At 50.2% G+C, this 13,370-nt stretch overlaps 1 protein-coding gene across 1 annotated transcript in view; it reads right to left on the reverse strand.

The window, feature by feature from the left end:
• The window catches only part of BMP7 (bone morphogenetic protein 7), a 66,739-nt gene extending 53,625 nt beyond the window's left edge, over nt 1–13,114 (reverse strand). The window contains exon 1 of the mRNA XM_075276863.1: nt 12,316–13,114. Within this exon, the coding sequence (XP_075132964.1) occupies nt 12,316–12,778 (463 nt within the window). The 5' untranslated portion in view covers nt 12,779–13,114. The remainder of the gene's footprint in view (nt 1–12,315) is intronic.
• Nucleotides 13,115–13,370: the final 256 nt, after the last annotated feature.

A 13,370-nucleotide genomic window follows, 5' to 3' on the forward strand; every position in this document is an offset into this window, starting at 1 on the left:
TGCCTCTGCCACTGCCACTGCTGACTGTGCTGGCGATGCACTCCAGAGGACGAGCCAGGACACCACTTCATCTGCCTCCGCCACTTTGTTGACTTCTACCTCATCCTCCCCTGGTCCTGTCTTATCTCCTTCTCCTGCACCATCAAAGGCACCATCAGGCGTTTCTTTACAACAACCCACCATCTCTCAGACATTGGAGCGGCGGCAGAAATACACTGCTAACCACCCACACGCGCAAGCCTTGAACGCCAACATCGCTAAACTGCTGGCCCAGGAGATGTTGGCGTTCCGGCTTGTTGAAACTCCCGCCTTCCTGGACCTGATGGCAACTGCGGCACCTCGCTATGCCGTCCCTAGCCGTCACTACTTCTCCCGGTGTGCCGTCCCCGCCTTGCACCAGCACGTGTCACTCAACATCAGGCGGGCCCTTAGTTCCGCGCTTTGCACAAAGGTCCACTTGACCACCGACGCGTGGACAAGTGCATGCGGACAGGGACGCTACATTTCACTGACGGCACACTGGGTGAATGTAGTTGAGGCTGGGACTGCTTCCCAAACTGGCCCGGTGTACCTCGTCTCCCCGCCTAACATTCCTGGCAGGGACACGAGAAGAACACCCCCCTCCTCCTCCTCCTCCTCTACCGCCTCCTCCTCCGCCACCGCCTCCTCCTCCGCCACCGCCTCCTCCTCCGCTGTTAGATTGACCCCAGCTACGAGTTGGAAACGTTGCAGCACTGGCGTTGGTAGACGTCAGCAGGCTGTGCTGAAGCTGATCAGCTTGGGGGACAGACAGCACACTGCCTCCGAGGTGAGGGATGCCCTCCTCGATGAGACGGCAATATGGTTTGAGCCGCTGCACCTGGGCCCAGGCATGGTCGTTTGTGATAACGGCCGGAACCTGGTAGCAGCTCTGGAGCTTGCCGGACTCCAACATGTTCCATGCCTGGCCCACGTCTTCAACCTAGTGGTGCAACGTTTCCTAAAGAGCTACCCCAATGTTCCAGAGCTACTGGTGAAAGTGCGGCGCATGTGCGCCCACTTTCGCAAGTCGACAGTAGCCGCTGCTAGCTTAAAATCTCTCCAGCAACGCCTGCATGTGCCACAACACCGGCTTTTGTGCGACGTCCCCACACGCTGGAACTCAACGTTTCAGATGTTGAATAGAGTGGTTGAGCAGCAGAGACCTTTGATGGAATACCAGCTACAAAACCCTAGGGTGCCACAAAGTCAGCTGCCTCAGTTTCACATCCATGAGTGGCCATGGATGAGAGACCTTTGTGACATCCTACGGGTCTTTGAGGAGTCCACAAGGAGGGTGAGCTCTGAGGATGCGATGGTGAGCCTTACAATCCCGCTCTTGTGTGTTCTGAGAGAATCCCTGATTGACATCAGGGATAACTCAGATCACACAGAGGAGTTAGGGATAGCATCCGATCCGTCACAGCTGGAGAGTAGGTCCACACATCTGTCCGCTTCACTGCGTTTAATGGAGGAGGAGGAGGAGGAGGAGGAGGAAGAAGAGTTGTCCGATGATGTGATGGTGATACAGGAGGCTTCCGGGCAACTTCGAATCGTCCCATTGTTGCAGCGCGGATGGGTAGACATGGAGGATGAGGAGGAAATGGAGATTGAACTTTCCGGTGGGGCCAGAGGAGTCATGCCAACTAACACTGTGGCAGACATGGCTGAGTTCATGTTGGGGTGCTTTACAACCGACAAGCGTATTGTCAAAATCATGGAGGACAACCAGTACTGGATCTTTGCTATCCTTGACCCCCGGTATAAAAACAACATCTCGTCTTTTATTCCGGTAGAGGGGAGGGCCAATCGCATCAATGCTTGCCACAGGCAATTGGTGCAGAATATGATGGAGATGTTTCCAGCATGTGACGTTGGCGGCAGGGAGGGCAGTTCCTCCAGTAGGCAACCAAGTTCTCACCGGTCCACACAAACGAGGGGCACACTGTCTAAGGTCTGGGACACCTTGATGGCACCCCCTCGCCAAAGTGCCGCCACGGAGGGTCCTAGTGTCACCAGGCGTGAGAAGTATAGGCGCATGTTGCGGGAATACCTTTCCGACCACAGCCCTGTCCTCTCCGACCCCTCTGCGCCCTACACGTATTGGGTGTCGAAGTTGGACCTGTGGCTTGAACTTGCCCTATATGCCTTGGAGGTGCTGTCCTGTCCTGCCGCCAGCGTCCTATCTGAGAGGGTGTTCAGTGCAGCCGGTGGCATCATCACTGACAAGCGCACCCGTCTGTCAGCTGAGAGTGCCGACCGGCTCACTTTGATAAAAATGAACCACCACTGGGTAGAGCCGTCATTTTTGTGCCCACCTGTGTAAAGCACCCCAACATGAAACTCCATGTCTGTACTCAACCTCTCCAATTCCTCCGCATCCTCATACTCATCCACCATAAGCGTTGCACAATTCTGCTAATACTAGGCTCCCTCCACCCTGATTTCCCCCAACTCTGCTGGTTAGAGGCTCCCTCCACCATGAATTTGCCCAAACTGGGCTGTTTAGAGGCTCCCTCCACCATGAATTGGTCCAAACTGGGTTTTTTAGAGGCTCCCTCCACCATGAATTTGCCCAAACTGGGCTGTTTAGAGGCTCCCTCCACCATGAATTGGTCCAAACTGGGCTGGTTAGAGGCTCCCTCCACCATGAATTTCCCAAAACTTGGCTGTTTAGAGGCTCCCTCCACCATGAATTTGCCCAAACTGGGCTGTTTAGAGGCTCCCTCCACCATTAATTGGTCCAAACTGGGCTGGTTAGAGGCTCCCTCCACCATGAATTTGCCCAAACTGGGGTGGTTAGAGGCTCCCTCCACCATTAATTGGTCCAAACTGGGCTGGTTAGAGGCTCCCTCCACCATGAATTTCCCAAAACTTGGCTGTTTAGAGGCTCCCTCCACCATTAATTGGTCCAAACTGGGCTGGTTAGAGGCTCCCTCCACCATGAATTTGCCCAAACTGGGCTGTTTAGAGGCTCCCTCCACCATTAATTGGTCCAAACTGGGCTGGTTAGAGGCTCCCTCCACCATGAATTTGCCCAAACTGGGCTGTTTAGAGGCTCCCTCCACCATGAATTGGTCCAAACTGGGGTGGTTAGAGGCTCCCTCCACCATGAATTGGTCCAAACTGGGGTGGTTAGAGGCTCCCTCCACCATTAATTGGTCCAAACTGGGCTGGTTAGAGGCTCCCTCCACCATGAATTTGCCCAAACTGGGCTGTTTAGAGGCTCCCTCCACCATTAATTGGTCCAAACTGGGCTGGTTAGAGGCTCCCTCCACCATGAATTTGCCCAAACTGGGCTGTTTAGAGGCTCCCTCCACCATGAATTGGTCCAAACTGGGGTGGTTAGAGGCTCCCTCCACCATGAATTGGTCCAAACTGGGGTGGTTAGAGGCTCCCTCCACCATTAATTGGTCCAAACTGGGCTGGTTAGAGGCTCCCTCCACCATTAATTGGTCCAAACTGGGCTGGTTAGAGGCTCCCTCCACCATGAATTTGCCCAAACTGGGGTGGTTAGAGGCTCCCTCCACCATTAATTGGTCCAAACTGGGCTGGTTAGAGGCTCCCTCCACAATTAATTGGTCCAAACTGGGCTAATTAGAGGCTCCCTCCACCATGAATTGGTCCAAACTGGGTTTTTTAGAGGCTCCCTCCACCATGAATTTGCCCAAACTGGGCTGTTTAGAGGCTCCCTCCACCATGAATTGGTCCAAACTGGGCTGGTTAGAGGCTCCCTCCACCATGAATTGGTCCAAACTGGGGTGGTTAGAGGCTCCCTCCACCATTAATTGGTCCAAACTGGGCTGGTTAGAGGCTCCCTCCACCATTAATTGGTCCAAACTGGGCTGGTTAGAGGCTCCCTCCACCATGAATTTGCCCAAACTGGGGTGGTTAGAGGCTCCCTCCACCATTAATTGGTCCAAACTGGGCTGGTTAGAGGCTCCCTCCACAATTAATTGGTCCAAACTGGGCTAATTAGAGGCTCCCTCCACCATGAATTGGTCCAAACTGGGTTTTTTAGAGGCTCCCTCCACCATGAATTTGCCCAAACTGGGCTGTTTAGAGGCTCCCTCCACCATGAATTGGTCCAAACTGGGCTGGTTAGAGGCTCCCTCCACCATGAATTGGTCCAAACTGGGGTGGTTAGAGGCTCCCTCCACCATTAATTGGTCCAAACTGGGCTGGTTAGAGGCTCCCTCCACAATTAATTGGTCCAAACTGGGCTAATTAGAGGCTCCCTCCACCATGAATTGGTCCAAACTGGGTTTTTTAGAGGCTCCCTCCACCATGAATTTGCCCAAACTGGGCTGTTTAGAGGCTCCCTCCACCATGAATTGGTCCAAACTGGGCTGGTTAGAGGCTCCCTCCACCATGAATTTCCCAAAACTTGGCTGTTTAGAGGCTCCCTCCACCATTAATTGGTCCAAACTGGGCTGGTTAGAGGCTCCCTCCACCATTAATTGGTCCAAACTGGGCTGGTTAGAGGCTCCCTCCACCATGAATTTCCCAAAACTTGGCTGTTTAGAGGCTCCCTCCACCATTAATTGGTCCAAACTGGGCTGGTTAGAGGCTCCCTCCACCATGAATTTGCCCAAACTGGGCTGTTTAGAGGCTCCCTCCACCATGAATTGGTCCAAACTGGGTTTTTTAGAGGCTCCCTCCACCATTAATTGGTCCAAACTGGGCTGGTTAGAGGCTCCCTCCACAATTAATTGGTCCAAACTGGGCTAATTAGAGGCTCCCTCCACCATGAATTGGTCCAAACTGGGTTTTTTAGAGGCTCCCTCCACCATGAATTTGCCCAAACTGGGCTGTTTAGAGGCTCCCTCCACCATGAATTGGTCCAAACTGGGCTGGTTAGAGGCTCCCTCCACCATGAATTGGTCCAAACTGGGGTGGTTAGAGGCTCCCTCCACCATTAATTGGTCCAAACTGGGCTGGTTAGAGGCTCCCTCCACCATTAATTGGTCCAAACTGGGCTGGTTAGAGGCTCCCTCCACCATGAATTTGCCCAAACTGGGGTGGTTAGAGGCTCCCTCCACCATTAATTGGTCCAAACTGGGCTGGTTAGAGGCTCCCTCCACAATTAATTGGTCCAAACTGGGCTAATTAGAGGCTCCCTCCACCATGAATTGGTCCAAACTGGGTTTTTTAGAGGCTCCCTCCACCATGAATTTGCCCAAACTGGGCTGTTTAGAGGCTCCCTCCACCATGAATTGGTCCAAACTGGGCTGGTTAGAGGCTCCCTCCACCATGAATTTCCCAAAACTTGGCTGTTTAGAGGCTCCCTCCACCATGAATTTGCCCAAACTGGGCTGTTTAGAGGCTCCCTCCACCATTAATTGGTCCAAACTGGGCTGGTTAGAGGCTCCCTCCACCATGAATTTGCCCAAACTGGGGTGGTTAGAGGCTCCCTCCACCATTAATTGGTCCAAACTGGGCTGGTTAGAGGCTCCCTCCACCATGAATTTCCCAAAACTTGGCTGTTTAGAGGCTCCCTCCACCATTAATTGGTCCAAACTGGGCTGGTTAGAGGCTCCCTCCACCATGAATTTGCCCAAACTGGGCTGTTTAGAGGCTCCCTCCACCATTAATTGGTCCAAACTGGGCTGGTTAGAGGCTCCCTCCACCATGAATTTGCCCAAACTGGGCTGTTTAGAGGCTCCCTCCACCATGAATTGGTCCAAACTGGGGTGGTTAGAGGCTCCCTCCACCATGAATTGGTCCAAACTGGGGTGGTTAGAGGCTCCCTCCACCATTAATTGGTCCAAACTGGGCTGGTTAGAGGCTCCCTCCACAATTAATTGGTCCAAACTGGGCTAATTAGAGGCTCCCTCCACCATGAATTGGTCCAAACTGGGTTTTTTAGAGGCTCCCTCCACCATTAATTGGTCCAAACTGGGCTGGTTAGAGGCTCCCTCCACAATTAATTGGTCCAAACTGGGCTAATTAGAGGCTCCCTCCACCATGAATTGGTCCAAACTGGGTTTTTTAGAGGCTCCCTCCACCATGAATTTGCCCAAACTGGGCTGTTTAGAGGCTCCCTCCACCATTAATTGGTCCAAACTTGGCTGTTTAGAGGCTCCCTCCACCATGAATTTGCCCAAACTGGGCTGTTTAGAGGCTCCCTCCACCATTAATTGGTCCAAACTGGGCTGGTTAGAGGCTCCCTCCACCATGAATTTGCCCAAACTGGGGTGGTTAGAGGCTCCCTCCACCATTAATTGGTCCAAACTGGGCTGGTTAGAGGCTCCCTCCACCATTAATTGGTCCAAACTGGGCTGGTTAGAGGCTCCCTCCACCATGAATTTGCCCAAACTGGGCTGTTTAGAGGCTCCCTCCACCATGAATTGGTCCAAACTGGGCTGGTTAGAGGCTCCCTCCACCATGAATTTCCCAAAACTTGGCTGTTTAGAGGCTCCCTCCACCATTAATTGGTCCAAACTGGGCTGGTTAGAGGCTCCCTCCACCATGAATTGGTCCAAACTGGGGTTTTTAGAGGCTCCCTCCACCATGAATTGGTCCAAACTGGGGTTTTTAGAGTCTCCCTCCACCATGAATTGGTCCAAACTGGGGTTTTTAGAGTCTCCCTCCACCATGAATTGGTCCAAACTGGGGTTTTTAGAGGCTCCCTCCACCATGAATTTGCCCAAACTCTGCTGGTTAGAGGCTCAATCCACCCTGATTTTCAAAACAAATGTTGGTGCCAACCTCAACTTACTACAAGGGCCAAATTCACTGCTGGTGACAAGCTCTCCTCACTGCAAGTGCCAAATACACATGTTTCAAGGTGTTTTCCTACTGTCAGAGAGGTGGTATTGAGTGTGTAAAGTGTGTAGTTGTTAGGCTGTGATGTTGGGGTAATAGAGGGTCTTTGGTGTGTTAGATGCCCCCAGACATGCTTCCCCTGCTGTCCCAGTGTCATTCCAGAGGTGTTGGCATCATTTCCTGGGGTGTCATAGTGGACTTGGTGACCCTCCAGACACGGATTTGGGTTTCCCCCTTAACGAGTATCTGTTCCCCATAGACTATAATGGGGTTCGAAACCCGTTCGAACACACGAACATTGAGCGGCTGTTCGAATCGAATTTCGAACCTCGAACATTTTAGTGTTCGCTCATCTCTAGTAACAGTTCAGGGATAGTATACCTTGCCTCTTTACAACTTTGCTAGTTATTAGCACGTTTTATGCTGACCCCCTGGATTTGATACACGTCTCCACGTCTCCATGTCAACCACACCCAGTGGGTAAGTTATTACTGGTTTCTTTTCCTGACGTGGGACCGCCGTGTCCATTAATTAATTATATTGTAGTGACTTGTCTTTTTGTGGCTATTTACCACATTGTGGAGATGTTTATCAGCTATTTTGGCTAAATGCTACACCTTTTATACCTGTGTTTGATATTTTAAATGACTTTATTAAAGGTTATGTTTTAGATATTTTTTCTTTCCCCATTTTGCTCCTTTTTGGAATTGTTTGCCCAGATTCATGTCCCCACATCTCTGCTCCCAGATTCATGTCCCCCATCTCTGCTCTCAGATTCATGTCCCCCCATCTCTGCCCTCAGATTCATGTCCCCCATCTCTGCCCCCAGATTCATGTCCCCACATCTCTGCCCCTAGATTCATGTCCCCACATCTCTGCCCCCAGTTTCATGTCCACTCCATCTCTGCCCCCAGATTCATGTCCCTCCATCTCTGCCCCCAGATTCATGTCCCCACATCTCTGCCCCCAGTGTCATGCCGTCCTCTCCTTCATCTGCCCCCAGATTCACGTTCCACCTCCACATTAAACTTACCTTCTCCTCCACTCCCTCGCCGCTCTCTGCCCGCCTCTCTCGCTGACACATGCGGCTGAAGGAAGGAGCTGACACAGGTCAGCTCCTCGCTTCCCCGCTGCCCGCCTCTCTCCCTGACACATGCGGCTGAAGCTGCTCGCGTGCTCGCTTCGCCGCTGCGTCTCTCTCTCGCTGACACATGCGTGTACATCGCGTCTACAAGCCAGGAGCCGGCGGCAGCGGCGAAGCGAGGAGCTGACACAGGTCAGCTCCTCGCTTCAGCCGCATGTGTCAGCGAGAGAGAGACGCAGCGGCAAAGCGAGCAGCTTCAGCCGCATATGTGTCAGGGAGAGAGGCGGGCAGCGGCGAAGCGAGGAGCTGATCTGTGTCAGCTCCTTGCTTCAGCCGCGTATGTGTTCAACTCAAATCGGCGTCCTCTGGACGCCGATCTGAGTTGAAATTGGGACATACCTCCCTCCAACCGGGACCGCGGGACATGTCACCCAAATCGTGAATGTCCCGCGGAAATCGGGACGGTTGGGAGGTATGCGAAATAGATTAAGTTTGGATGATAAACCTTTTTTGTGTGAATAAGCCCATTTGTGCAGAGGTGACCACTGAGGCCTGTGACTGGCTGCAGCAGTCACCTGGTGCAAACAGCTGGGGGACCTGTATACAGATAAAAAGCGTTGCCCCTGCTCGAGGCTAAGGTTTCAGGAGAGGGGAATACTAGTTTCTCATGTTTATGGCCCTACTAGTAGAAGTATTATACACTCAGTGGCCAAAAGTCACAGGAAGGCGTGTCCCTGTGCCAGTTGTGTTGTGTTGTGTATGGCTCTAGTGTCGCCAGGATATCTGAGCTGTATGATGCAGACAGGTGTCTCATGAACATGGCAGTATGTCGTGAGTTAAATGACTTTGAACGTGGGGTGATAGTCAGTACAAGACGCATGGGGCATTTTGGACATTACTCAAGAATTTGGGTTTCCGAGGTCAACAGTGTCTCGGGTGGACCAGCAATATCTCACAGACAACGTTGGCAGCCACGTAAACCGATGCATCGGTCAACCACGAGTGTTCAATGAACGGGCGTCACATCACCTCCGCAGAGTCGTACTGGGCTCTCGACGGTCTACTGTGGGTCAAATCACCGCCGATTTGAATGTGGGGGCCAGGACCCCATTTCCACCAGGACTATACGTCGAAAACTACACTGCACAGGCTATAACAGTCAACCCCCGACCAGTGTTCCCTTTGCTGATGCCACAACACAGAGCTGGAAGACCATGGTCCAAGACCATTGGACCATGGAACAGTGGCGGCATGTGGCATGGTCTGATGAATCATGGTTCCAGTTGTATAGAGCCAATGGGCGTGTGAGAATGTGGCATATGCCCCATGAATCCATGGATCCTGCATGCTAACAGGGACGTGTCCAGGCGGGAGGTGGCTCTGTCATGGTGTGGGCTGTGTTCACATGGTCACAATTGGGCCACATTGTCCGGGTACAGGGATCAATGACTGGTGCTCAATACGTGCAACTTATGGCAGACCATCTGCACCCCTTTCTGGTGTTGGAGTTCCCTGATGGGGATGGTGTGTACAGCATTGTACAACATGTCATCACATGTTGAAGGCATGGGACTGGCTTAATGAACACACCAGAGACCTTGATTGGCCTGCCCGACCTCAACCCCATAGAGCATTTATGGGATGCTGTGGATACCAGTGTCCACTCCATGAACCCAGCACCAACTATACAGGACCAATTGTGGGCCGCAGTGCAGACTGTGTGGATCAATATTCCTCCAGAACTTTTCCAACACCTCGTGGAGTCCATGTCTCGTCGTTTGCTGCAGTTACCAGGGCTCGCGGAGGGGCAACCCGCTATTAACGACACATCCGATACCTTCCCATGACTTTGGGCACTGAGAGTATAATATAATTATTATTTGAAGAAGCCCTATAAAAGGACAACTCCATAATTACATTGAAACATGTGGGAAAGTATAGTATGAAATGTCTCCAATGCTTTGGACTGTATACTGTACACTACATACTGTATATATAGTAAAGACCGCACTAGATACAAGGAAGGCTGCCATACCAAAGGAATTAGCAATATCCTTATACAAATACTACAAAAAAAACACAAAAAAAAAAACAGACAACACACCAATATTAAAGTGACAAAGAGTGGAGGAGTTTTATTACCCCTTTACGCTGGGTACACACCAGCGTCTGAACACCGTTTTCAGGTTTCCGTCTTCTGCATGCAGAAGACAGAAACCTATCATGCTGAGTCCGGCCATGAGCGACGGTGAGTGTTTTATGCGCTCCGCGGCGAAAGCATTTTTTTTTAAACCGGACACAGAGTATTGCATGTCCGACTCTGTGTCCGGTTTAAAAAAAAAAACAGTTTCGCCGCGGTGCGCATAAAACACTCAACGGCGCACACAGCCGGAGATTTTTCAAGCCCATTCAAATGAATGGGCTTGAAACATGCCGGCAGGTTTCCGTCTCCTGCCCCTGTTTTGTGCAGGAAACAGAAACCTGCAGAACGGAGTACGGGCGCAGATGTGAACGAGCCCTGACTGCAATGTTTAAGTCCAATTCACATGAATCTTTCTCAAGGCTTAGGAAAGGTCCATGTGAATTGGACTCAGACGTCATAGATTGGGCTAATAAAACTCCTCCACTGTTTTTCACGTTAATATTGCTGTGTTGTCTGCTTATATGTATATATACACACACACACACACATCAGAATACTGGTTTAATTCGTATAAAAAAATGGACCACATCCTGTACACCACATTTATGATGTGGTTTAGACACTCTTTCAACCATGCTTAATGAGGTGGCAAATAGGTGGGGTTTGCCATGAAAGAGGTACGGTTTAATATGTTTGCATGCAGCACAAATGCGCAAAATAAGCCAAGTAATAGGTGCAATAAACTTAGGCAGTCTAAAGTACCAGATTTATCATCCAGCATCAGCCTCTGTAAGAAATTTTCCTCATTTTAAGATGTCTAGTCCATAGGTCCCCAACATTGTTTACTATGGGCAACATTCGATTAAAAAAAGTAAACATTAATTCTGAAACGACAAACATTTGCAGATATTTTACCGTAATTTGATTAGTGGTATTATATTATACCATCTAAATTGGCACTACCAAGTGGTTGGCATACACATTTAATATTGCCAGCATTGTTAAAGTGTAACTAGCGTTTATGGCCAGAACTGAGTTATTTCATGACAAACCAAACAGATTGGGGGTCACGAGTCCCATGTGGCTTCCAAGCTATGGGTTGGGGACCACTGGTCTAGTCTATGCTTACAGTCTATTAAAAGATTAGAAAATCTTCCCCAATATTTTTAGAGTACGGTCTTTTTGGTTCATAGCATAGTGACTTCATGCTGGCTGCATCTGCAAGAGCGGAGCTCAGCTGCTTTTGTAGCAGGGAAGGAGTCTCGCAGGCAGTTTGAAGGATGTTATTATGTCGCCTAATGGGCCTGTGTGTCCATTTGCGCTTAGTGTTGCGAAGTGAATCACTGAAGGCTGTGCTTTGAACTCCCAGCTTCCTGCTCCCCTCTCTCATCCTGTACAGTAATTGCCACTTCAAAGAGAAAGCCGAAAACCTGTCGGATCATGCACAATCCAAGAAGCTGCTGGGACAGTGCCTTTTCGAGAAGACACATGCACCTGAAAACTTTATACCTTGGCAGTGTGCTCTAGACCAGATTCCACAACCCCCCTCCCTTTCTCCACCACAAGCAGTGAGTGAAATCATGGGAGAGGCAGCAGATGAAGCGGAAGAGCTAACACTTTAATTTCTGAGCGACCTTTATGTTTTTGGTCGCTATCTTTCTTTACAAGTTTTGGTCTGCACTGTTTTCTGTAGAGAAGTCTCAACCCTTTATGGCCCAACAGCATCCATGATAGGCTGCCCAGTCGTAAATAGTTAAGACGGCAATCTTGTAGGACCAGGGTCCTGGTCTCTCATCTGACCTATGTATATAAAGCTGGTACGTCCTTCCCCATACTTGAATGGTTCCTTGTGTTTTGTTCTAAACTTCAATATGCTTTCCCCTAAAGTGATCATAGCGCAAAGCTAAAAGCAAGCGATCTACGAGACTAAAACAGCTGATTCTGACCGATGGAAATTTGTTTGGTCATAACTGGTTCATTTTCTGTTGTTATTGACTGACTAGCACCCTCAAGGGCAATGGTATAAGTTCCTTTGCCAACCTGTAGCCTATAAGTAGAAATGGTCCAAACTGACCCTATGTACTGCAAGGTTAAGACAGGAAAATACGATTAGGAGACCCTCCAGGGTATGGGGACCAATATGGATGCATTCTCTGTCCAAGCATGACGCATTTGTCTCTATACACAAACCATGAAACATCAACTCCTCAAATGCCACATATATGCCCAACACCATGTTGCATGGAATCCCCAATACGTACATCTGGGTAGAATGAGGAAAGGGTGCCCTTATACTACTTACCTAAGTTGACGAAACTCATGACCATGTCTGCGTCATTGAGGAAATTGCTGTCCTGTTGACTAGCAAGTGGTGGACCTTGCGTGGTGAAGATAGGCTTGTATGGGTAGGAGAACCCTTCAGCCTCCTCTTCCTCGACTGTCATGGCATTGTATAGATCCAGCATGAACATTGGTGCAGAGTTCTGTTTGCCATACAAATGTGGACGGGGTCTATGAGGCAGCCCCAAAATGGACAAGATCTCTCTCTGCATCTCCCGGCGCTCCTGGCTCCGTAACCTCCTTTGAATGAAGCTGGAGTGGACCTCATTGTCCAAAGTGAAGTCTGCCAAGATGGACCTTAACAACAAGTATCCGTAGATGAGTGTGTAACCCGCCTTGTTCCCTAAAGAGATGTTCATTTCCCCTGGATGTGTGGGATGAGCCTTATAGCACCTGCACTTCTGTCCAGAGGGGAGCTCATACATACGAGAGCATTAAATAAACCAGGGCATCTATAGTAGTCCTGGGGAGCTTGTCTGGCCTTTCTACTCATCAGCTGAAGCCGCTCATAGCTGGAGAGTTGGCTGGAGTCTGTCCACGGCTAGTAAGGATGAAGGTGTGTGTGCAGGTCCTGAGGGTTTCTTTCCGCAGAGATTTGTGAGACGTCTTTACTCTGTCCCTAGCAAAGACTAAGTGGTGGTTTGTGAATGCAGCAGACGAAGCCAGCAGGAGAGTGAATGTGATGGGAGGAGCAGGCAGAGTCCAGGAGGAGGGTAGCGAGCAGAGGGGAAAAGAAAGAAGTTTGGTGCACTGCTGCTCAATCCCATCAGGTTGATTCTTCTGGAGATGTTTGGAAGGGACTATTATACAAGAAGGGTGGGCTAAGTCCTGCTGGGTCATTTAGAGTAAACAGATTAAGGGATGTCTGTGTGTCTTCTGCTGTTTGCTGAGGGGGAGGCAATTAACAAGGCTTTCATGTGCTGAAAGAATATGAGGTCAACATCAAGCAAGTCAGGAGTAATGAGGATCCCTGCAGACGGGCGGGCAGTGTGCACAGTGCCTAGCCCAACACTCAAT

The sequence above is a fragment of the Leptodactylus fuscus genome, chromosome 6, assembly GCF_031893055.1.
Source record: "Leptodactylus fuscus isolate aLepFus1 chromosome 6, aLepFus1.hap2, whole genome shotgun sequence".
Lineage (NCBI taxonomy): Eukaryota > Metazoa > Chordata > Amphibia > Anura > Leptodactylidae > Leptodactylus > Leptodactylus fuscus.